This window comes from Podarcis pityusensis, assembly GCF_964106645.2.
Source record: "Podarcis pityusensis genome assembly, chromosome: 12".
NCBI classification, from domain to species: Eukaryota; Metazoa; Chordata; class Lepidosauria; order Squamata; family Lacertidae; genus Podarcis; species Podarcis pityusensis.
In genome coordinates this window covers 45,246,501-45,273,061 of record NC_138037.1, presented here as the reverse complement: position 1 = coordinate 45,273,061, position 26,561 = coordinate 45,246,501, and the positions used below count along the sequence as shown (strand labels likewise).

The following is a 26,561-nucleotide window of genomic DNA, read 5'->3' as shown; positions in this document are numbered from 1 at the left end:
CAGGGTATTATTAGTCTTATTATTCTTATTATTAAAACGGACATACATTGTTTTGCTAGGCAAGATAACAATCTTAGTGTAGCTGCTAGGGTTGGGCAGTGGTGGACTTTGGGCTCTCAAATTTCAGCGGCACCCTGTGCAACTCTAAAATTAGACACCCCCAGCCTCTGGCGCTCTGTTTTACACCATTGTTTTGGCGCTCCCTGCACCACTGTGCTCAGTGCAACCACACCAGTTGCACCACCCTTAAACCACCTCTGGAGTGGCAAGTCAACTCAAAGCCAAAAGGAAGCATCAAAAACAGGTGTTTAACTCAGATCATATTTCATAAAATAATTGAGGGAAAATGGAGGGGCAGATCTGAAACATGGCTAAGAACCATGTTCCTCACAGGCTAATAACCACCACTGCTTGTCACGAGGTCCACTAGAAATGGTGGGCCTGTTCTCTGTGGACACCCATGACTCACTAGCTAAAAATAGGACGACATGCGGGTGAGTGGGAGAGGAGTAGACTCTTGCAGCACACTGCTAAAGCAGCACACTGGAACGTCGTTCTTCTTTTGCATTCTGGCCACCTCTGCCAAACTTGGATTTTGCAACGTGGCAAATGTCCGGACTCCAAGGAAGCTGAGAGTGGTGTGCATCTTGGAACAAACACTCGTAGTGAAATTGGCTCTTACCAGACCTTGTCATCTTTGTGGCAAATGTCAATATTTTAATGTAGTTCACTGAATCCCGTTTTTCTTGCACATAATTTGGGTTACCTTTGCTTGGAATTTGGGGCAGCAGTAAGGAAGCGCGTATCTGCATGTGCACCTGTATTATTGCGCAAATTACACACAGCTGTGATGCAGAATTATTGCTCTCTTCTTTTACAGCTTGCTGAGCAACACTGATTGTTATTTGAGTCCCAGTGGTACTGATAACACTTGATTTTTAAAAATTTTCTTTTGTATGCCTTGAGGGAGCTGACCAGATTCCCATTGACTCCTGATTACGTATGATGTGTATTTATGCAGTGTGAATTGAGTTAATCAACGGCAAGATTTTATCAGTTGTATTTAATATTCACTAAACTTTCTCGGGGGACAAGGGTGGCACTGTGGTCTAAACCACAGAGCCTAGGGCTTGCCGATCAGAAGGTCAGTGGTTCGAATCCCCGCGATGGGGTGAGCTCCCATTGTTCAGTCCCTGCTCCTGCCAACCTAGCAGTTCGAAAGCACGTCAAAGTGCAAGTAGATAAATAGGTGCTGCTCTGGCAGGAAGGTAAATGGCGTTTCTGTGCACTGCTCTGGTTCACCAGAAGCGGCTTAGTCATGCTGGCTTAGTCAAGCTGTCTGTGGACAAACGCCGGCTCCCTCGGTCTATAGAGCGAGATGAGCGTGCAACCCTAGAGTCGTCCACGACTGGACCTAACGGTCAGGAGTACCTTTACCTTACTTTCTCGGTGTGGTTTTAATGCACATTATGCTCTGTTTCTGGTCTAATATACATACGAGCATTCTGCTGCATATCACTCAAAAGTTCCCTGGGTGTACTCCTCCTTCACTCCTGCTGCCACACCATAGACAAAACATGCCGGAATCAGGCTTGTTGTGTCATCTGAATTTGGACTCATGGTTTGTTTTGGGGAAGAAACCATGAGCCCAGGTTCAGACATAGGACTATCCAGACTCTAGCTTGTTTCATCCAGGGTGCAGCAGCAATTTGAGCTGAGAAGGAGTAGAGTGAGAACCTTTCAGTGGCACCAACACACTGTGCATTCACATTAAACCCTAGTTTGTTATTAAGTAGGTTTGATGGGACACACAGACTAGGCCATCATCTCTGGGTTCCTCCAGACAACCAGTTTATGATTGCACCGTGCTTAACACAGAGGTTAGGCTACGTCCATTGAGCATTCACTCAATTTGTTTGAGAGGAAGTTACACGACAATGAGCATTTATCTTGATTCGTTTGCAGGGTGTTTCTATGTCATCTTATTCCTCATTTGTTCATCCCATACTTTTCAGTGCATGTCCTTGCCACTTTCCTAATTGTGAAAGGTTGTTTGTTTGTTTTTAAGTAGATTTGTCGTGCTGGAGCAGTGTTTCCCTAACTTGGATCTACAGCTGTTTTTGGACTACAACTCCCACCATCCCTTGCTAGCAAGACCAGTGGTCAGGGATGATGAAAATTGTAGTCCAAAACCAGCTGGAGACCCAATTTGGGGAAACACTGTGCTAGAATGATAAAGTGCTTGGGTCCATTTCGATGGTGCAACCCAAAATTTCTACTTTGAGCTTGAATCTTTCCTGGAAAATAATGACAGTCTGGAGCATGGGTAGGCAAACTAAGGCCTGGGGCCTGGATCCAGCCCAATCGCCTTCTCAATCCGGCCTGTGGACGGTCTGGGAATCAGCGTGTTTTTACATGAGTAGAATGTGTCCTTTTATTTAAAATGCATCTCTGGGTTATTTGTGGGGCCTGCCTGGTGTTTTTACATGAGTAGAATGCGTGCTTTTATTTAAAATGCATCTCTGGGTCATTTGTGGGGCATAGGAATTCGCTCTTCTTTTTTTTTCTTTCAAAATATAGTCCAGCCCCCCACAAAGTCTGAGGGACAGTGGACCAGTTTGCTGACCCCTGGTCTGAAGGCACCCTTTGAAGTCCTTTTCTTGTCTGGTGCAAACATGTAAATTACACTGCAATACTGTCTATTCAGAAGTACTGTAAGTTGCATTTTGTTTTATGGGTCTCAGCTGCACCAGAAATAGTTTAGTCATGCTGGCCCCATGACCCAGAAAGCTATCTGTGGACAAACACCTGCACGCTCAGCCTGAAAAGCGAAATGAGGGCCACGCCCCATAGTCACCTTTGAATGGACTTAGTCACCCAGGGGTCCTTTACCTTTTTTTAACCTTAGTCCTACAATATAAGGGAGTATAGGATTGCAGCCATGGGTTCTCACAGGGGTCAGCCAGATGCTTCCAACAGTGGAGATAATATATAAGCAAGCTGATGTAGAATCAGAATTGTAGAGTTGGAAAGAACCCTGCGGAATATGCAGCTGCCCCATACAGAAATCGAGCCTGCAATCTTGGCATCATCAGCACCATGCTCTAACCAACTGAGCTACCCAACTTTAAAAGTAGGATGAATAATTTTATAAGACATTGCTTTATTGAATATTGTATTTCATAATTACAGTGAAAAGGTTTTTGTTTTTTTGCACTCAAACTAGCTTACTTATATTTGTCAATTTCACAAAAAGCACTTAAAGCTTTATGGGAGAAGGGCAACACATCTGAAAGAAAAGCTTTTCTGCATGCTTTATTTCCCATCTCCAACCTGAAATGTAAAACTCATTGTTTTTGCTCGGAAGATTGTGTAAACAGCACACTTTCTCTGATCTCAGCAGAAGCCCCATACAAAAGATGTACATTTAAGGTGGTTATTTGTTCAAATGTCTATTGGTAAATCATCTTGGACTTGCTTTTCTCAGCTCTCAACCCAGGCTTTGTTAATTGATCTCTTCATTTCATCATCGCCTTCAGCATACATCTTTTTCAGAAGATTCATCAACCCTTCACTCGGGTCTGAGGTGTCATGAGCAGCTTTCTCCTTCTCTTTTGTCTCTTTTTCAACTTGTGTTAGGCACTCCCATTTTTCCTCTTGCTTTTTCCTATATAATATCAATATCATATCTGTTTTGATCTTCCATGAGCTGCTTTCCACACAGACGGGTTTCAGAAGATTGTTGAATGTCATAGTGTAGTTCATGTTAATCAGATTCTTCACCAATGAAAAGTTTTTAAGGGGGGAAAAGAAACACTGCCTCCCAAAGGCAATTATACATTTTTCCTGGTTTCGTCTGCACATTTTTTCTCATTTCTTTGCCTGCAGATAGGTGACTGTCATTGATGGCTGGTAGTTCCAATTTCCTGGTATGTTCAAGCTGTTTCCTGTTTCCTGTACACCCTCAGCATTAATCAGTCCATAAATAGTTTATGTACAGTGGTACCTCTGTTTAAGAACAGTCCAGTTTAAGAACAATTCGGTTTACAAACTCCGCAAAACTGGAAATAGTGTCTTGGTTTGAGAACTTTACCTCAGTCTAAGAACGGAATCCAAACGGTGGAGGCCTCTTTAGGGAAAGCATGCCTTGGTTTAAGAAAGGTTTTGGTTTAAGAACGGACTTCCGGAATGGATTAAGTTCATAAACCGAGGTACCACTGTACAGTGGTACCTCCGGTTAGGTACTTAATTCATTCCAGAGGTCCATACTTAACCTGAAACTGTTCTTAACCTGAAGCACCACTTTAGCTAATGGGGCCTCCTGCCACCGCGCCGCCGGAGCCCGATTTCTGTTTTTATCCTGAAGCAAAGTTCTTAACCTGAAGCACTATTTCAGCGGTTAGCGGAGTCTGTAACCTGAAGTGTATGTAACCTGAAGTGTATGTAACCCGAGGTACCACTGTATAGGCAAAAAATAAAATAAATCCCTTCTTCCCCTTTCCCTTTACACAGACAGAAAGCAACTGACAACAGACAGCAAGGAGACTTCTATAAGAATGCAGAGATCAAACTTCATGAAATCTGCACAAAGACATTCCAAAGGTTTTCCCTCCCCTCCTAGTGATGCCGTAGAAAAAACTAGATTGAAGGGTATTTATTTGCTCAAAGTGACCCATTTCTCTGCGCCACTGAGGGGACAGAAAGAGCCCTGGAACAGGCATCTTAATGATATTCTAGAACAGTCTGTCATTTCAGCTTATGTGTCTGCGTGAACAGTCCGGCGACAGCACCTCTGTCGTCTGATTGTACGCAGACACAAGGAGGCTGCTGCACAGGGAACTGATTAATAGATGCAGAAAGATTCAGACCAGTGGTTTGTCCCTTGATTTAGTTAGTAATTTCTCTGAACAATGAATAGGCAGAAAGGCCATTGACTATTTTTTTTAAAGATACCAGCCAGACTCGCTATTAGGGTTCTGCAAGTATTTTCTCCAACAAAGATGGCCCAAATCTAGTTGTCTTTAGCATATGCTTTGGAAACAATGGCATTTAAAAAAAAAAAAATCCATGCATTTCCCGAAGGGAACAAGTATTGCTGCTCAAAGGATGTTTCCAATGTTCATCCATGTGCAGATTGTGCAAAATAAATTGATAATGTTTTGTGTGGATGGCCATTTTAAAATCGTCTAGCCTTTCATTTAAGAATAATGGTGAAAATTCATGTTCTGAATATTTGCATTTTATAGCTTATGCAAGCATATAATGGTTTCGTACTGTTGGGTGCTTGGCTAATATTATTCAGTTAAAAATCCATTTTCATAAAAATCCTAAGTGTATGATATGCTGAAGTAAGTTGAATATAGGCTTGATCAGTGCTTTTTTTCTGGGGAGATGCAGGGGTACGCATACCCCTAAACATTTTGTGAATCTTTGTACTTTTATCCATTTACTGTATTTATTTTTCTCAATTTGAACTATAAAATGGTGATTTTCTTGAGTCAAAATGAAAGTACCCCTAAACATTGTTTTAAGGGGGGGAAAAGCACTGGGCTTGAGTAAAACAACAACTAAAAACTATATATTAACATTTTAAAGCTGTTTGAATACAGTATTACCATCCTCAATATAGTATACTTTACTTTCCCAAAGTAGCAATCATGATCAAAAGAAAACATAATTTGTGTTGAAGTATCTGATAGGATGGAAATATCTGACTATAACTTTCTAATATATGAGCACTGTTGATTTTAATTCAGGCTAATGTGTGTTCAACTGATTGTGTGAAAGCCATGAATTGTTGCCTTTCATAGTACATGGCCAGATGAGCTTTTCAGAAGACACTGCACAGCTCAGTACTGGAGTCACAGTAACATCCAAAAATCTAAGGGAAACTCAACATTCCTAAGACAGCATGGAAGAAAGTCTCTAGAGAAAGCCCATTGTGAGAATCAGCCCTTTAGCACCAAACATTAGCACCAGACTTTTAAAATTCACTGCCAAACACCCCCCCCCAAAAAAACCCCTTAGAAATTTTGGGATGAGGAGTTACTATACCAAATCAAATTCCAGTGTATTATGTTAGTAGTTAAGTGTCCCAAAACAAAAGTCGTGTTAGAAGAAGGGAACTTAATTCTCTTCCCTGGATCAGCTTTTGCTTGTAAAAGTTTCCTCATTGGGGGGTGGGTTTAAAAAAAAAAGTGCCCCAAGTGTGCAGGGATCTATAGAAAAAAGCATTTTGGGTTTTCAGAAAGAAAATGATGTTTGGGCACTTACACCTGCTTCTTTGGATCACTTTTGTTGGAAAATCTTTGCCCCAACAAATTGCAAGAGGTAAATAGAAAAAGAAAAGAAAAAACCGCCCTCCCAAATAAAATAATTTGGTTGGAATTTGGGAGGATGCTTGGTGCCCAATATGCTTTTGGTATACAGAAAGAAAACCTAAAAATAATAAGTGGCTGAAATTTGGGGAGGTTATTTGCTACCAAGCACATGATGAAATCGAATAGACTTACAGTGCAGTCTTTTTCTGCGTGAATTCTGCAGTGAAAAGTGCACTCAAGAGTTGATTTGTAGGGGAGAGGCTGCAGTTGCAATCCTGTGCCCAGGGAGTAAGCTCCATTGAGCTCTATTGGACTTACTTCTGAGTAGACATTTATAGAGTTGCATTGTGAGAGTCTGATCTCTCTGTATTCTGATGTGTTAAAACAGTTTTGAGTCTTCCTGCCATTTAATTCACGGAGGAGGGGATCACTGAATTCATTTCGGCATTAAGCATTTATTGTAACTCTCTTGTGAATTGAACAGCACAGTGCCATTTCAAAAGAAGGATTGTATATTCATAAATATATGCATAGCCTGAAGCGGCTCATGAACAGTTGTACATCCTGTAATTCTTGAATACGATTGTCCAAGTATTCCCTTCATGTTTGTAAAATTGTTCAACTTTACCCTAATAATCGACATCTTGTCCACTTTCTCTACTGCCACCAAGTATCATAAGGAAAGAACATTAACAGAAAGCAAAACAAGCCACATTTTCTACAAGGTTCCCTTTTCTTTCTCTTAATTTTCAGGCATTTCCCCCACAAATGGCAAATTTTAAATATTTGTACAGCATAATAATCCTTGCACAAAACTGGGTTTGATTCCTTACAGATTTGAAAAGCAAATGTTTTATCTACAGGCTCTTCTATTTGTGGATGTTTACAGTAATTCAGATTATTTGGTTTGAAACTTAGTAGCACGAGGCAAAAACAAATCAAGAACTTTCCAGCTCAAAACCCCATTGCATGTCATTTGCAGAGTATATAAAGACAAAACCTTTAACCTTTCTGTGATCAGTTTATCTCCGTTGGCATACCTAGAAATAATCCCAACTTCCCATATGAGAACTAGAAGCTTAATTTTTTTTATTAAATGACAACTCCAGCAATGAATCAGCTGACACAATGGCATATTCCTGTTTTGTATGTCTATAGTATAGATTGCCTGCATGCGTGTTTCATATCCAGATCAGAAGTGATTATTATTCTCACTGCTTATATCTTTCCCTCGATTCCCTTTTTCCTCTCTGAGGCTGCAGACAAATATAGCAAGCAATCGATCCAGAGATGTTCTGCCTTTACGAGATTAATTACAAACACAGGGATGCTGTGTCTACCCTACATATATGATTGATCTTGCAGGAGGAAATGCGGGAGGAAACTAATGCTTCATTTTATCCAGTAAGCAAAGTTCAAAGATGTTTATATTCTGCTAGGTAAGCACAGCTGTCTAAAGACGCAAAGACGAATGGACTGTTCTGTCAGCACAAATTCTCACCAAGGTAGCGTGGCAAACCCTCTCCGTGGACCTCTGCCCAGCCACAAGGCTATAGGGCAAGAACTGCTAATTTAGCAAATAGCTTAATTATTCCTCATTATAATTAGCAGAGAGTGCATGCAAAACCAATATGGCTGGCTGGCAGGCAAATGCAACGTATTTTATGACGGCCATTTAGACGACAAGGAGGAGGAGGACTTGATCTGACAGCTTGAGGCGGTTGTCACTTTCGGAGCCTCTACGTAAGTTTCCTTATATCAGACTCCCTTGGTGCCGGAAGAACGGTGCATTGATCCGCTGTCTGAAACTAGCCGCCTGTGGCTGAGAAGCAGCAGACAAAGGCAGAACTCATTTTCTCCTTTTACACCAGGCAGTAATGCCAGTGATTAAATGGATGGGCTTGGTCAGTTCATGGCATTGCTCTTTCAGGTAGTGAAAGAGTGCCAGAGAAAATGCCCGTTTTAACCTTTCTCCATCCCCTCTGGTATTTTATAGTACAGTGGTACCTCTGGTTACGTACTTAATTCGTTCCGGAGGTCCGTTCTTAACCTGAAACTGTTCTTAACCTGAAACACCACTTTAGCTAATGGGGCCTCCTGCTGCTGCCGTGCCGCCGGAGCACGATTTCTGTTCTTATCCTGAAGCAAAGTTCTTAACCTGAGGTAATATTTCTGGGTTAGCGGAGTCTGTAACCTAAAGCGTATGTAACCTGAAGCGTATGTAACCCGAGGTACCACTGTACAGAAATGACAAGTGGGACCTGAAACTCTTGCAGAGTGTGCTTCCTTCTAAACAGAGCACTCATATTTTAGCCAGCTGTTCCATTCCCATTTTGCTTTGCTTTTCCAGCTATCCCTCTCCATTCTGGGACTGCTGAACATGCTCAGTCCTGATTAGGCTACTTTGGGAGGAGTCTCCCCATCCTGGTTAGATTTGTTTCATTTCTGCAGCCCTTGGAATTATCACAAGCTGTCAGGGAACTGCCATCGGAAGGAAGGGAAGTGAAAGGGCTCACACAGGTTGGGAGAGACTCAGCAGCTGAAGAGGGAACCAGTAGGGGGAGAGGAGCTGGGCTGAGGGAAAGGGAGCTGGAGGGATGGCTCAGAGACACTTCCAGCGAAAACAGTGGGGAGGTTTCAGGACCTCCTGTAGGGACACCCACTCCTCGCCGGAAACTGTCACGCAGAGAGTCCAGAAGACGTGTTTCCGTTAAGGAGCTTTTATGTTGGAAGCGATTCCGAAAGCAACCACTGTCGGAATCTGCCAGCGACTGACGGAGCCATGTTTAAGGGGCTCCGTTACAGACAGAGGTTTGCAAACTTGACCAAACTCTGAGGGACTAGGATTTTACACACAAGCAGCTCATCGTCCCATCTCAGCATTCCGACAGACTTCGTGAGCAGCTTGTGCAGGAGAAGGCATCATGAGCAACCCAGCCGGAACCGGAGAAGCAGGAGCTGGAGCGGGTCCAAGCCTGGAAGAAAGGTACCGGGTGTTGGAGGTCCAGCTAGCGCTGCAGACGGCGAGGCTTGAGGAGAGGAGGGCTCAGGATGCAGACAAAAAGGGGAAAGACACCCAGCTCGTCAGAAAGGTACCAGGATTGGTGCAGAAGTTTGGGGGGGAGCCCAAAGACTATCATGGCTTTCGGACAGAGATGCAATATGCCCTCAATCTGCAGTTTGATGAATTCCCTGACGAGGAATCAAGAGTGGCTTTCGTGATTGGGCATCTTGAAAAGGGGGCGAGAGACTGGGTTAGACCCCTGATGGCAGCGAATAGTGACGTCCTAAAGGACACGATGAAGTTCTTTCGCGCCATGGATCTGATGTTTTCCAGCGATATTGAACAGGGAGTGGTCCGCAGACAGTTAATGGCTTGCAAACAGGGGAGCCGATCTGTCCGTGAGTACTGGACTGAATTCACCATGTTGATCCATAAATTGGGGTGGGATCTATCGGCGGAACCCATTCAAATGCTTTTTGAAGAAGGGCTTTCTTCGGCTGTGAAAGACGAACTTTCCCGGGCGCCCAGGGCGGAGTCTATGGACCAGCTGACCAAATCAGCGCTGACCATAGGAGCGCGCCAGGAGGCGAGAGCATTGGAGAGGCGGGAAGGGAAGGGGGAACGTTGGAAGGAGTTCCGCATTCCAGACATTCCAGAGCCAACTTTCCCGCCGGCAGAGCCGATGGAAATCGGAACAGCGCGCGCGCGCGCAGTTTCAAAGCCCAGTGAGGGGGGAAAGAAGGAGGGAAAAGGCGCCCGGAAATGCTATCTCTGCCAACAGCCAGGTCACTTTGCCAGAGTCTGCCCCCAGAGGAAGGAATGGCAAGGGATGGTAGGAGCTGTGGAGGGAAGAGAGGAAGAAATACCGAAGCAAGTAAAAGCCAACGCCTGGCTGCCACCGTCGGGGCACAGCAGTCAGGCCAAAGAGCAGTGAAAGTGCCCACGCCAGAACCTCCTAAACCCGCCCTAGTGATAGAAGTGGCGCTAGAGCTGCCAAACGGACACCCTCTAAAGATAAAGGCGCTGTTGGACTCAGGCAGCTCCTGCAATTTCATGAGCAAAGAGTTTGCAGCTGAACACCAGATACAGACGATCCCTTTAAGCAACCCCCTGCAGGTGACCACGATCGATGGCAGGGAGCTGTTGGGAGGAGAAGTCAGCTTGCAGACCGTCCCAATGATAATGAAGGTGGCAAGGCACACCGAACTGATAGCGTTTAATGTGGCCACCTTGGGAGGAGCTCCCATTATATTGGGGATGAGCTGGCTAGCGTTACATGATCCGCTGGTGGGCTGGCATCAGAGAGTGGTTTCTTTTGGTTCAGCACATTGCTTAGAACACTGCAAAGAGGGAAAGGGTTTGGCAGGGGCCCAAGCCACCCTAGCAGGGACTGAAGTAACGGAGAACGTGAAGGTACCACGACAATACGCAGATCTCCGCGACGTCTTCAGCGAAAGGGAAGCTGACCAATTACCCCCGCATAGACCCTTTGACTGTCAAATCAATTTACTCCCTGGGGCACAGCTCCCTGTAGGCAAGCTGTACGCCATGTCAGACAGAGAGATGCAGGAGCTAAGAGAGTTCATTGACAAGAACCTGAAGAGAGGGTTCATCAGAGAGTCCAGGGCGGTGGGGGGCAGCCCAGTGTTTTTTGTGGATAAAAAAAACACGAACAAGCCGAGGCTTGTGTGTGACTTCAGGGCCTTAAATGCAGTGTCAGAACCAGTGGCTTTCCCTATGCCCAGGATTGACGACATTTTGACAAGGGTCAGGAAGGGAAAGATTTTTACTAAACTGGACCTAAGGGGGGCGTACAACCTGATACGAATAAGGAAGGGGGATGAATGGAAAACCACCATGTTCACCCCTTTGGGGGCATTTGAATATTTAGTTATGCCCTTCGGCCTACAAGGAGGCTCCGCGTGCTTTCAATCGTTTATGAACCACGTCCTGGGGCCTTTGCTTTACAAGAATTGTGTGGCCTTCTTAGACGACGTGTTGGTGTATTCAGAGAAGTGTTGAGCAGGCTGCAAGCCAACCAGCTGTGGGTGAAACTGGAGAAGTGTCAGTTTCATACCAAGGAGGTGGAATTCCTGGGGTATCGCCTGTCAGACAAGGGATTGGCCATGGATCCCGGCAAGGTCCAGGCGGTGCTGGAATGGAAAACACCCAAAACAAGGAAGGATGTGCAGAGGTTCCTAGGATTTGGGAACTTCTATCGTAAGTTCATCCGAAACTTTGCCCACCTGACGGCGCCCATTACGGACTGTCTCAGCAGTAAGAAGAAGTTCGTTTGGACTGAGGAGGCGGAGCGAGCATTTGAGGAACTAAAAAGGGCCTTCGCCTCGGAACAACAACTCCTGCATGTGGATTTACAAAAACCGATGAGAGTGGAAACTGACGCATCAGACAGAGCGATTGGGGCGGTGCTTCTGCAGCCAGGGAAGGAGGAGTCAGAGTGGAGACCGTGTGCCTTTTTTTCGCGAAAGCTGAACAAATCCGAGAGGAACTACACGGTGTATGACCGAGAACTACTAGCCATTCATGAGGCGTTCCGGAGATGGAGGCACCTGCTAATTGGCGCACAACATAAGGTGCAAGTGTGCACTGACCACAAGAACCTAGAGTATTGGAGGACGGCACGAGTGCTCAACCAACGGCAAGTGAGATGGGCCCAGGAGTTCTCCAAATTTAACTTTGAGATTTGTTACGTGCCAGGCCCAGAGAACATTAGGGCGGACGCTCTCTCACGCAAACCTGAATATTTGGAGGAGGAGGGAGCACCCGAAGAGAGACATGTCATTCCAGAGGACCGCTGGGTGTGTGGGGCGGCATTGGTGGGACAAAGAGAACTGGTAGAGGAAACAGAGAATGATGAATACGCCCAGAATAAGCTCAGAGGTCTTAGGGGTGAGGGAGAGGAACCAGGGGGTTTCGAGGAAAGAAATGGAGCTTTGTATTACAAAGGGGCACTGTATATCCCTGAAGGAGACTTAAGGGGGAGGGTACTCAAGCAGTTGCACGACAGCCCCACGGCGGGGCATTTTGGACAACACAAAACCATGTGGTTGGTCACCAGGGAATTTTGGTGGCCTAAGGTGAGGGAAGATGTACGGGAGTATGTAAGAGGGTGTGAGCAATGCCAGCGAGCCAAAGGGGAGAGGCGGGCACCGGCGGGGCTATTAGAACCCTTACCAACCCCAGAACGACCTTGGGAGGCAGTGTCGATAGATTTTATGACTGATCTGCCGAAGTCCAAGGGGAAAACAGCCATCATGGTGGTGGTAGACCTACTAACAAAGATGTGCCACTTTGTAGCCTGCTCGCATGCAGTCACGGCGGAAGAGACAGCGAAGTTATTTGTAGAACACATTTTTAGGTTGCACGGGGTGCCATTGAGGGTGGTCTCAGACCGAGGAAAACAATTTACTTCCAGGTTCTGGAGGAAGCTCATGAGCTTACTGCAGGTGGAGGTCAACTTTTCGACTGCCCGGCACCCTGAAACCAACGGGCAGGCGGAAAGAGCAAACGGGGTCCTCCAGCAATACCTGAGGTGTTATGTCAATGACAGAGAGAATGACTGGGTAGAAAAGTTGGCGCTGGCGGAATTTGCCTACAACAATGCCGAGAATGTGTCCACAGGGATGAGCCCCTTCTTGGCTAATTATGGGTGTCATCCCAGGGCTTTCCCAGGGGGAGAAGGGGAGAGATGGGGTGTCCCGGCAGCCGAGCATTTTGTAGAAGAAATGGAAGCAATCCATCGTCAGCTCCAACTCAACTTAGAAAGGGCGAAGGAAGAATACAAGAGGCAGGCAGACAAGAACCGAAGGGAAGGTGAAACCATAAGGGTGGGAGATAGGGTGTGGCTGTCAACCCAAGGGTTGCCGTTCAAAGGAGGTTGTAAGAAATTAAGACCCAGGAGATTGGGTCCCTTTGAGGTCATTCAACAGGTCAACCCAGTGGCTTTCAGGCTCCGGTTACCCAACCACATGAAACTGCACCCAGTATTTCACAGGTCGTTACTGTCACCGTATGAGGGGGGACGAGAAGGGATGGCCACTCGGGGACCGGTCATAGAAGAAAGGGAATGCAGCAGCCATGTGGCAGAAATCCTCGACGCCAGATGGAAGGGGGATCAGGTGGAGTATTTGGTAGCGTGGGAAGGAGAACCGGAGTCAGAAAACACTTGGGTAATGGCAGAAGATATCAATGACGAGGTATTGATAGAAACGTTCCATCAAAGGTTCCCAAGGAAACCTCAGCCTGTGGAGAGGTTCCGGAGGGAATACTTTGGGACCACCGATGAGGAGGAGGAGTTGGAAGGATTCTCGGAATCGGAAGGGGAAGGGGAGATGGACTCTGAGGAGGAGGAGTACTTCGAGACCAGGAACCGCAACAGGTGGAGAGAAGTGTTCGGGACATCGGAAGATGAAGGAAGTTCATTCCGGGGTTTTGCCTCCTCACCGCCCGTAGAGGAGGGGGCGAGAGGGGATGAAGGGGGCCCTGGAGGGGAGGTGGATGTCAGGGAACTGCCATCGGAAGGAAGGGAAGTGAAAGGGCTCACACAGGTTGGGAGAGACTCAGCAGCTGAAGAGGGAACCAGTAGGGGGAGAGGAGCTGGGCTGAGGGAAAGGGAGCTGGAGGGATGGCTCAGAGACACTTCCAGCGAAAACAGTGGGGAGGTTTCAGGACCTCCTGTAGGGACACCCACTCCTCGCCGGAAACTGTCACGCAGAGAGTCCAGAAGACGTGTTTCCGTTAAGGAGCTTTTATGTTGGAAGCGATTCCGAAAGCAACCACTGTCGGAATCTGCCAGCGACTGACGGAGCCATGTTTAAGGGGCTCCGTTACAGACAGAGGTTTGCAAACTTGACCAAACTCTGAGGGACTAGGATTTTACACACAAGCAGCTCATCGTCCCATCTCACAAGCATTCTGGTATTTCCCTCTTGTTTCTCAGTGACCCTGTTTGGGTCGCAATCCTTGGGGGTGGGGGACTCATCCCCTGTGTTTCCTCTTAGGAAAGAGAATACTGATATTTTGAATGATTTGGAGCCGGAATAATAGCAACAACTGTTACTATTATTCCACTGTAAGTTGCTTTAGCAAGAATCTCTATATATTTTCAGTAATTTGTTGGAAAATCTTGACTCAGACGATAGAATGAAGAACACCCAGATTCCAACATACTGTATTTTTCGCTCTATAGGACACACTTTTTCCCCTCCAAAAATTAAGGGGAAATGTTTGTGCATCCTATGGAGCGAATGCAGGCTCCTTGGCTTCAGTGAAAGTAACGCGAAGCCTCCAAAGCGCAGAGGGAATGCTCCCTCCACGCTCCGGAGACTATGCATTGCTTTCACTGAAGCCTAGAGAGCGACCCTCTCGCTCTCCAGGCTTCAGGGATAGCCACCTGAAGCCTTTGGAGCGCAGCGAAACCTTGCACTGCACTCCAAAAGCTTCGGGTTCCTTTTGCTGAAGCCGGGAGAGCAAGACTCCCCTGGCTTCAGCAGAGAGGGAGAGCTGCGCAGCGCCCCTTCAGCGAAGCGGGAGGAGAAATAGAAGGGGCTCCGTTTCTCTTGCCGCTTAGCTGATGAGGCACTGAGCAGAGAGAGGGAGATTCCCCCCCCCTTCTTCTCCCCCTCTAAAACAAGGTGTGTCCTATGGTCGGGTGCATCCTATAGAGCGAAAAATACTTCAAGGAAGTTGTGTCTACCAATAGTCATTAGCCATTGTGGCTGTGATCAGAAGATCTTAAGTTTAGAGGCTACCAGGGGTCAGCAAACTTTTTCAGCAGGGGGCCAGTCCACTGTCCCTCAGACCTTGTGGGGGGCCGGACTATATTTTGAAGGGGGGGAAATGAACAAATTCCTATGCCCCACAAATAACCCGGAGATGCATTTTAAATAAAAAGACACATTCTACTCATGTAAAAACATGCTGATTCCCGGGCCATCCACGGGCCAGATTTAGAAGGCGATTGGGCCAGATTTGGCCCCTGGGCCTTAGTTTGCCTACCCATGGGCTAGACTGTGTCTAACCCATCCTGTTTACAAGCTTCCTAGAAGCAACTGACTGTGGGAGTCAAGGGTCAAGAGATCCATCAGGTCCTTCAAGCCAGTGCTGAAGTTGTTGCATGATTCACATTGCAGTTGGATGCTAAATTCTGAGATGATTTTTTAAAAATAATTCCGCATCCCAATTAAGAATATGTTGGACAAGGGGTGTTTTCACAGCATTTGGTGTGCAATTTTCCCCTCACTTGTTCACTTGCCTTTGTTCACTCACTTGTATGGAGCATCCACAGGTTGCTGTCATACAATCATTGCAATTCTGCTTCTTCCATCTTTTCTCAGAGCACGGAAAAATCTGCAGAAACCACTCACCCCACTCATGTCCCCAGCAACTGGCATTCAGAGGCATAACTGCCTTTGATGCAGGTAATCTAGCCATCTTGAGTAGGAACCAGTGATCAGAGGGTGTACAATTTGCATTAAGCAAACAAAGCAGGGGTGGGTGGTGAGCTTAGAAATGGCTGATCCTCACAGAGAGAATGTGAAGATTGATGAGATATGGAAATAGGGCTCTACATTCTGACTCGTAGGAACTAAGCAGGATAATAATTGACAATAAAAGGTAAAGGGACCCCTGACCATTAGGTCCAGTCGTGACCAACTCTGGGGTTGCAGCGCTCATCTCGCTCTATGGGCCGAGGGAGCTGGCGTACAGCTTCCGGGTCATGTGGCCAGCATGACTAAGCCACTTCTGGCGAACCAGAGCAGCGCACGGAAACGCCGTTTACCTTCCCGCCAGAGCGGTACCTATTTATCTACTTGCACTTTGACGTGCTTTCGAACTGCTAGGTTGGCAGGAGCAAGGACCGAGCAATGGGAGCTCACCCCGTTGCGGGCATTCGAACCACCGACCTTCTGATCGGCAAGTCCTAGGCTCTGTGGTTTGACCCACAGCGCCACCTGCGTCCCTATAATTGACAATAGGCTGCATCAAAAACTTTACTGAACAAAGGTCGCCCACTTGCTTTCAGAACTAAAATTCCTCAAAATACTACTACTATTATTATTATTATTATTATTATTTTAAAAAAATAGGGTATAGGAAAGAAAATAGGCATCATCAAAGCCCAAAATAGATCAGTATCTTAGTCTGTCAATATAAACCTCCACAAAGAATATCCAACAGTATAAAAGTGGGGAAGAGAATAGTACTTCCGCTGTTAAACAAGTTAAAACCTTTCTATGCCTCGGTTCTGCCAGTTTAAATTATCGGCTGAGTTAAAAAAAAATGAGGATATTTAAAGGAGGTATATTTCTTAACAAGATGAAATAAGGTGAAATTCATTGCCTGGATTGAGAGAGAGTGCTATCAGCTGCAGTATCCTGTGCCAACATCCTGCCATAGGGGAGGTAACATGCCATTTACAGTTCACAGTTTCAACTGCAATTTATGAACCATTCAATCAATCAAGTTTTTCTGCACTAGTTTACACCCAGGATAAGGTAACATTATGAAAATGTAGCTTGGTGTGTGTGTGTGTGTGTGTGTGTGTACGTACACAACACTACTATTGTGCCTGGAAAACCTGACCTATTTATTATTATTTAAGTATAATTTAAATATACAGGCAGTTTATTAGTCCATGACATAAGGTCACACTGGAGAAGAAGGAAGAGGCACTTCCTCTGTTTAGTGTTTCGCACTCAGAAATGGTTGGTGTGGCAACTAGCATCCGAACATCAATGTTTTTATGTGTTCATTTGCACCTTTTCTATACTGCGAAAGGTACTCTGGACGATTCTCAAAGGGAAGTTAAATCCATAAAAAAGGCATAGACGTAAAATCTTAAGAACAGTTAAAAGAGCATCAGAATAAAGCCAGCAATAAAAAAAGGAAACAGTAATGTGAAGAACACTAAAAGCACCAGAAAGCTGAATAAAGGTAAAGGTAAAGGACCCCTGACAGTTAAGTCCAGTCACGAATGACTCTGGGGTTGCGGCACTCATCTCGCTTTACAGGCCGAGGGAGCCAGCGTTTGTCCGCAGACAGTTTTTCCGGGTCATGTGGCCAGCATGACTAAGCCACTTCTGGCGAACCAGAGCAGTGCACGGAAACGCCATTTACCTTGCCGCTGGAGTGGTACCTATTTATCTACTTGCACTTTAATGTGCTTTCGAACTGCTAGGTTAGCAGGAGCTGGAACAGAGCAATGGGAGCTCACCCCATCACGGGGATTTGAACCGCTGACCTTCTGATCAGCCAGCCCTAGGCTCAGTGGTTTAGACCACAGCGCCACCCGCGTTCCTGAAAGCTGAATAGACTGGGAAAATTAAAATGTCTTAATCTGGTGGCGAAAAGGTCACAATGTAGGGGCCAGCTAGCCTTCTTGAAGAGGGCATTCTGCAAATGGGGCCCGCTCCCTCATGGCTGCACCCACTCCTTTGGTGGGGGCACACAGAGAAGGGCCTTTGCCGGTAACTTGACAGTCCAGGCAGATCATGGGTGAAGCCAAGATTTATTGGGGGTTGGGGAGTAGGAGACCCACCTATCCTGTTCCAAAACTGAGCTACCTGCGACACGATTGGTCAGTTTGTGGAAGCCATGCCTGTTGATCAGCTGGGTTGCCCATTGCACTGCTAGAATGCGCCTCATCCAAGTGACCTCAGTGAGCATTTCAATTACAAATATTCTGATTATTTTTACTTATAGTTAAATATTTTTATTTATTTACTTGATTTAGGGGGGGCAGCTTTATAGTGAATGGAGACTGTATACTTCATTATGAATCACCCTGTCCTTTTAGTTGTGGCGGTGGTTGAAGATTTGTGCAGTTTGTTCAGGAAACTGGATGGAGATATGGCACAGAACCCGGATATTCTGTATCTTTGCTTCTTTCTTTACACATGTAAATTTTGCCTGGAAAGAATAACATTCCTGTGTTGCTCGTTTCCTCCGCTAATAATTAATGGTAATGAGTCCACTAAATGGTAAACAAGACAACAAAAGCACTGTTAATGAGACCGTCTTTACATGTTTGTTTTTAATCTGTTTCTAAGATAATGGGCCATGAATGTGCCGCAACTTGACCGTTTGTGTTGTGTGGAGAATGCACTGAAAAGGATTGAACTGATATATATATATATATATATATATATATATATATATAAACACACTTCTACTTAGTATGTTGGAGCTGACTGGATAAGGTGGGGTGTCTGAAAGAGTTTGGAGGCCTATTTAATTAAGTATCTTGACATTCTGTGTCTGAAGGACATTGGCAGATGTTCAAGTACAATGTTTGGCTCTTAAACCACTTAATTCAAGCTACGTAGGAAAAAGAGATCTTGCCAAAAACCTTCCATGAGATTTTTAACGACTATTGGATTGACCAGACAGGGCCACAAAGCTCATAAAACAGGATTAGCAAAATTGCATTGTTGGATATTATACACTGTGTGACATACACTGTAGCTAAGAAACTTGGCAGGATTAACCTGTGGAGGATAAAGATATCACAGACAAGAGGGGCCAGAATTATTAGGCCACTGTTACCAAAGAAATAAAGTATTTGTGTGCATACAAATAGGGCTGATAACTTTTCTGCTCTGTTTTGGTAAATGGCTGTTCCTTATAAAATAGTAAGGATATATTTGTACCAGCAGTACGCTGTATTTTGGTCAAGTGGGGGTACTCTGAGTATGCCTCTTATACACACGTATTATCAGGCAGGAAAATTAAAAGGAGCTGCAGCAAAAATGACTAGGATGAGAGATACTTGACCAAACAAATGTGACAGACATTGCTCAAAGGGTAGTACATATTTCATGAGGCACTAAGTTTTTTTTTGGGGGGGGGGAATAAAAGGGTAGGTTAATTGTGACATTTGGCTTGGGGAGGAATTACTTGTTTACTTAGGCTAAAAAAAAAAATGCTGCTCAAATTGTAAGGCCAACGGGGACCGATGCAAATCACTCTTCACTCACTGTACGGACTGTCATGATGAATTTTTGGTGAAAAGCCTCATCTATTCCAAAGACTGGCCACAGTTAGGTTGCTGGGATACAGCATACTACCTAGGGTGGTGAATATATTTATGTTTTAGACGAGGCAGGGAGAAATTAATTTTAATTTTCAAGGAATTTTGCCTTTGGCACCTTTTTCTACCTCTCGAGATCCAGAGTGAACTATTAGTGCAGAACTGAGCCTTATTTGGGTAATGAAGTTGCTGGTTATGATTATCTATCTATACAAATTCAAGATAAATTTATCATATACCTAGCTGCCTGTTAGGCTGCCTTCCTCTGGTTTCAGTTAGACTCTTTGTTTGCTTTGGAGGAAAGAGAGAGAGAATTGCAATGGAATCAAATCCAGACAATTGTGTCCAAACCACCCATTTGTCTCAAACCAATCTAGGTAACCAGTTCCAAGCTTGTACCTCGGTTTTCAAATGTCTCGGAAGTCGAACGTTTCGGTTTTCGAACGCCAAAAACTCGGAGGTAACTGCTTCAGTTTCTGAACATTTCAAAAGTCGAGCGGTCTTCCAGAGTGGATTGTGTTCGAAAACTGAAGTGCCACTGTACATGCTTTAGCGTCCCTTACACTTCCCATCTGACAGCAGCAAATCTGGAATGTGTCACTAACCGCGTTTAGATGTCTTGCTAAAAATCATTTAGTATGATGTGAAGGAGCCTAGGTAAACTCACACACTGCAACCCTCCATCTGTGCACTTTCAATTTTACTTGTTTCACAACTAATGTTGGCGTTAACCTCAGTCCTTGGGGCTGCGTTGAGGAGGCCAAGAATTGCCTGGGTCATTTGTGTCACACACAACCAATGTTGATGAACTTGTGGCCTTCCAGTTGTTGCTGGATAACAGCTAGAATCAACCCCTGACCTGGTTGGAGTCCAGCAACATCTGGAGACCACAGGTTCTCCAATCCACATGCTAAATTTAGGTCACCAACATGGCAAGTGCCAGGGTGCCTGGCAGTACCCTCTGGCACTTCTGATAGATCTCAATAAATATCCCCTCAAACATCAACAGTGCACGAGAGGCTTCTTGCTCTTCCTGCTCAGCTCCTGTTTGCACTGGCTTAATCTCTGCTACACCAAAAACATCCCCTTAAAACATGCCCACATTTCACTGGATGACTCCCAGCCTCCCTTCCATTCAGAAAAGAATGGACACAGCCATGGATAATGTAGGCAACCATTTTCCATTGATTGTGGAGTGGGGATGGGGGAGCCTGCCCACACCATCCTATAGTCCTGTATTTTTTTTCTACTCTTGTTTGTGGCAGCCATTTTGAGTTATGACACACACATACCCCATAGCAGCTATTTTATGACTTGTGCCCACTGTACTTCCGCAGATGTGCCCATATTCCAAAAAGCTTGGCGACCTATGATTTAGCTTGACGTCTCAACAAGGCGGCTTAGTGGACAGGAAATTGAAGCCAGCACCAACTCCTTGAAAAATGGATCTGTTTGATTTGGAAGTTTGCAAATCCATGTCTTTTGTCTTCACATTCCACATACTCCCCCCCCCTTAATTCTTCCATCACAAGGAAGGAGGAGCAGGTAAATTTGAGCGATATTTTAACCACAGGATCTCCCATTCAGAAGTTTACCTTTTTCCACCATGAAGAGGATGGGAAGACCTGCACAAGCTCACTCTCTTCTGAAGCAGAATCCCTTTAGGTGGGAGAAATGTCCAAACAGCCCCAGCCAATTCATAAGCTTGCAACTCTCAAACCATCTAACAATTTAATTGTAATTTGTCGTGGTGAACGATACCCTGTCACCTATTCTCTAGTTTTCATTTTCTGGAGCGATCGTGGCTACAAATGCCATCCATATGCTCTGGAATTCATCTGCCAGAAGTTTATTAGTGCTATTAATATTTCATGCAAATAGAGTCGCCTTCTTTGGTAATAGCCTATTAATTCAGTCGTCTTTCTATCTTCTGCAGATTAATCCTGCCAAACTTCTTTGGTGCAGTCAATCTTGTGCAGCATAGAAAAGCCAACAAAAAAATAGCCGGTACCACACAAGCAACTCAGAAGCAGCCATTTCCCTTCAATGACTATTCTAGCCAATGCACATGTAAATTTGTTTTCCAAATCATTTATTTTTCTGGGTGAGAGCAAAATAGTAGTAAAATAAAATGCACTATTTTTTTCAGGGTTGCTTGATTTTCTAGGAAGCATTTTCTTAACAAATGGCTTTTCTCTCAAGAAAAAGGCATCGCAAATAAAACTGCAGACAAAACACGTACAGTTAAATTCAGGCTACAATCCTTTGTCCACTTACCTGGGAGTAAGCTAGTGGGACTTACTTCCTACCATACTTATACAGTGGTACCTCAGGTTAAGTACTTAATTCGTTCCGGAGGTCCATTCTTAACCTGAAACTGTTCTTAACCTGAAACACCACTTTAGCTAATGGGGCCTCCTGCTGCTGCTGTGCCGCCGGAGCCCGATTTCTGTTCTTATCCTGAAGCAAAGTTCTTAACCTGAAGCACTATTTCTAGGTTAGCGGAGTGTGTAACCTGAAGCGTATGTAACCTGAAGCGTTTGTAACCCGAGGTACCACTGTACAGGATTGCATTATCCTTTTGCTTCCCCAGTTGCAGCCATTTCATTTTACAGTATATAAAGTCAGCAGGCCAGACATAAGAAATATATACATTTGTCCTTTCAACCAAAACCCACAGATTTGCATTTTTTTAAAAAGTATGGACATAAGATTGGAGGTGGGGTGGAGTCAGAGAAAGCGGGAATTGATTTTCTGTGGTTTATATACTCCTCAGCTTTGGAAATGTGGCTTTGCTCCACCAGTGTAAAAATAAGCTCAAGAGCTCCCTTGCAGTGTCAGCTAACTCAGTGCAGCCAAATTTCTGATTACTTTTTTTATATGAGCAATAATGTGCATGCCAATGGGGGTGTTTGCTATTCATTCCTTAGCAGGGTTGGGTTTTATCATTCAGCGGCATTTAGGCAACAGGTGGACAGCTCTGTTAGCGCTGTCCGTATCTCAGCCTCAAAAACCTGGCCAGTGTAATTGTCAATTATAAATATGCAAATTTGGCATGCTCAATTTGCATGTTTCATTGGTGAGCTTTCCAAGAGGAAGTTGAAGTAGCCCAAGTCTTGTCCTCATTACGGCACTAGCACACTCTGCAAGGCCTCTGGTCCCTCCCAGCTCTCCCCACCCCAGCTCACTCATATAAAAAGAAACAAAGCCTTCCCCACACTCACTTTATTACGCTCCTTCACATTCCCTCTCCCCCATCTCAGCGTGAGCTTCTTTAAATGTCCCATCATGCCTCCCACCTTCCCCAGCTGACTAGTGCAGTGTATTAAGGCCTTGGATTGTCCATGTGGGTGCTAGAGGGAATGGCACGGTTTTCCCACTTTAGATTAACACTCATTAGTGAGTTGGAATGCTGAAAACCCCAGGGTTTTTACAGTGTTTCTGCACTGAACAGACCCGCCCCCCCCAAAAAAGATATTTGCCTTATAGCATCAGCAATCCTCAGAATACCCAAGAGACTTTAACACAGATTAGTGACGCGGGTGGCGCTGTGGGTTAAACCACAGAGCCTAGGACTTGCTGATCAGAAGGTTGGCGGTTCGCGGCCAATTGGTGCCAAAGAAGGACAGAACTTTTTTTATGTATGCTACTACAGCAGCAAGAATTCTCATTGCAAAGTATTGGAAGACACAAGATCTACCCACCTTGGAAGAATGGCAGATGAAGGTGATGGACTATATGGAATTGGCGGAAATGACTAGCAGAATCCGAGACCAGGGAGAAGAGTCGATGGAAGAAGATTGGAAAAAGTTTAAAGACTATTTACAGAAATATTGCAAAATTAATGAATGTTAGAATGATGTCGGATAGAAACTAAGTGGTCTTTAGCCGAAATGTTATAAGGGAATATGAAAAAAAAAGGTTTATTAATAGGTAAAAATCTAAAATTACAAATACTTTATGATTAACGATTAGGATACATAAAGAGGGGAGGGATTTGTTGAACTAATAACTGAATTGGAATACAAAAAAGGGAGGTGTGAGGAGGTCCTGGAAATAAGCAAATGAAGGCTAAGTAATGGAAGGAAGGAATTGTTTTTAACTGTTTTTATTTTGTATTTTTCTCTTTTTTTTCTTTTTTTGTCTTGTAATATTCTGAAAATCTTAATAAATATCTTATTAAAAAAAAAACAGAAGGTTGGCGGTTCGAATCCCCGCGACGGGGTGAGCTCCCGTTGCTCGGTCCCTGCTCCTGCCAACCTAGCAGTTCGAAAGCACGTCAAAGTGCTAGTAGATAAATAGGAACCGCTCCGGCGGGAAGGTAAACGGCCTTTCCGTGCACTGCTCTGGTTCACCAGAAGCGGCTTAGTCATGCTGGCCACATGACCTGGAAGCTGTCTGCGGACAAACACCGGCTCCCTCGGCCCATAGAGCGAGATGAGCGCCGCAACCCCAGAGTCAGTCACGACTGGACCTAATGGTCAGGGGTACCTTTACCTTTACTAGTGTTGATAAATTCCTGTTAACCAGCTTGTTACACTCAAAATCAGAGTGGTTAAATTTAGCAAAAGGAGTGGATCTTCCCCAACACTTCGCTGCACTCATATGAAGTGAGGATGTCAATCTGTGCAGGTGATTGTGAATGCCAAAATAGAGGGTGGTACACACTTATTCTGGAACAATTGTTTATACTGATGCGACACTGGTAATCTTATGCATATAATATATTTTTTATGCGTTCCTTACATGCATTTGAGCATTTCACACGTGTTATCTTTGGAATAGCCTTCAAACTACTTGGTATGGTAGGCCAGAAACTCAGACACCAAATAAACAATGCAAAGTCAGCCTCATATACAGTAATTAGTTTGGCTTCAGTAAATTTGTTTTAGGGGAAGATTATTAACGCTGCATCAAGCGAGTGGTCTTATTTGGGGAAATTTTCTATAGTTTATAATACTTTAAAGGAGAAAGTGGGAAAGCTAGCTGGCTCTTGTTAACATCTGACATATCTTTGATTTCTGCTTTGTAGGTGTGGGCAGGAAGGAAGATAACCAACGAGCCCTAAATCCTAGAGCACAAAGAAGAGAGATCTAAAACGTATGGCTCGGTGCAGCAGCTGGTGTTGTGAATCAGGCCGTTGCCAAAAAGAGAACGGCTACTTCACAACACCAGGGTTGCCCCTTGCCACAGTCAACTTTCTCAGCAAGAAAACTCCTTTCTCCAGGACAGGAAAGCTGGATGGACCCATTTTCATTGTGTATGTTTTATAACAAGGAAATAACAACTGGTGGCTGTTAATTTATATTACTGTGAAAGGATTTGTTTTTACTTAAACGTGCTCCCTAATCTGTACAGGTTCTGAATGATGCAATACCAGGGCTGACATACGTCCAGAATTTTCTGGACATAGCTGGGATTCGCCTGTCAAAAATGGCCTCTGGGCGGAATTTTTAAAAAATGGCAAAAATGTCCAGGAAAAGTGTTGGTTTTGGGTGATTTTCATTTTAAAAAATAGATGAAAGACTTCTTTTTTTGGAGATTTTGCAAAAAACCCAAAAAAACTCAACAACTTTTGTGTCCCAATTTTCACTTTTTGAAAAAAGTTTTAATCATGGAGTCAGATTGAAGCATCATTACTGTTACCAAGCAATATGAACTTCCCTTCGGACACCAATTCTCAATCTTCTACTGAAAAAATAATAATACAGGTGTTTTGTATTTAAATGTTATTTGGATATGAGCAGACCCCCCCCCCCACTTCAAGTAGACCGGGGTGGCTACCCTGTAACTATCCAAATATTGTTGGACTAAAACTCCCATCAGCCACTATGCTCAGTGGCAAGGGATGATGGGAGTTGGAGGCCCCCAAATTAGCCAAGCCTTGTTCAAGAAAAGCCAAACTTTTGCAAAATGAAGCTAACTGTACTCATTTGTAATTTGCCTTTCACTTCTAAGAGTAGAACCAATTGTGATAACATTTGGAAACATTATTTTATTGCTTTGTATTAATGTTTTATGTCTCACATTTGTGCATTTGTGTCTTGCTCCTGTCGCATATGCCCTACTTCAGTTTCCCCCAAAGCAGGTACTATCCAGATTATTTGGACTACAGCTCCCATCAGCCCCTGCCACTATGGCCAGCGGTAAGGTACATTGGGAGTTGTGGTTCAGCAACATCTGGAGGGCACAAGGTTGGAGAAGGCTATCCTGTGAAATTATATTGTTATATTCATATTTTTATTGATTTTGTTGTGACAGTTAAAAAACCAGGAAATAAATATCAATCAGTTTTGGGAGACAATGGCATGGCTAATTCTATCATATACCGTACAGGTTTTAGAACACTTTACTGGCCTTACTGAAGTTGAGCCAATCACACCCACAGGACATCTCAATTGCTGGCCTAGATTTAATGCACACACAACTTGTTGGCATCTGTCTGTCTTAAGAGGCAATGGAGTGTGCCTCTGGAGGTGAAGTCAAGCTGCCGTGTTAGCAGCACCAAAATGACCTCCCCAGGGCACAAGTATGTATGGAGGTCCTGGACTGCCCAGACAACAAAACTCCCCTTTCAGCCTTGCTGATGTGGTCAAAGGAAAGCAGAGCAATACGTTTGACACCAGCTTGGCTGTAGGAGTTCCTGGAAGGAGGCGTACAAGGTGCCATCCAACCATCTTAGGGACTCAACTCTGGATTTGTGTAGGGTTTACTCCTTAACCATTTTTTCTCCCAAAGATGTCCCGCAAGGCAGTGCAGATTTAGGAGTTTACCTTCTCCTAGATGGCCTACCTCCCCAGGTCAACAAGCCCCATCTGCTCACACAAACATAATTTAGCACCACCAATGAAGAGCCTATGAAACAAGCCAACAAGACCCTGCTGCCCTATGTGATTTCCATAATATGGTGTTAATGCAGTCTAATTTTTCATTAAAAATTGGCCAGTGACAGAGGTCCTTTTCAGCAGCCTGGCTTGTGATTTATGTGATATGGCTCTGGCTTAGACAAATATGCTGACGTTGGAAGTGTGGGGATTGGTTAAGTGATCTGCTGAGGCCGCCAGCAATTTTAAAGTGTGGGGAGGGAGGTAAATGGGAACCTCTGCCTTTAGGCACATGCTCTAAAGTCTGGGTCTCAGTGCCTGGCATCAGGAAGTCAGAGAGCAGGAAGGGTGGAAAAGGTGAG

At 44.7% G+C, this 26,561-nt stretch overlaps 1 protein-coding gene across 11 annotated transcripts in view; it reads left to right on the top strand.

The window, feature by feature from the left end:
* The window catches only part of LOC308459531 (uncharacterized protein), a 113,146-nt gene extending 88,466 nt beyond the window's left edge, over positions 1 to 24,680 (top strand). For 6 of the 11 annotated variants that reach the window (XR_013978080.1, XR_013978085.1, XR_013978086.1 and 3 more), the window contains one exon: positions 24,408 to 24,680. Coding sequence is in view for 2 of the 11 variants with exons in the window: in XM_080975150.1 (XP_080831276.1) it covers positions 24,408 to 24,472 (65 nt within the window). In the remaining 9 variants the exon portion in view is untranslated. Of the gene's footprint in view, positions 1 to 7,575; positions 7,725 to 15,680; positions 15,765 to 20,712; positions 20,921 to 21,311; positions 21,446 to 24,407 lie in introns of all 11 variants that reach the window. The other 5 variants (XR_013978084.1, XR_013978081.1, XR_013978082.1 and 2 more) reach the window with 5 other exon arrangements.
* The last annotated feature ends 1,881 nt before the right edge of the window (positions 24,681 to 26,561 follow it).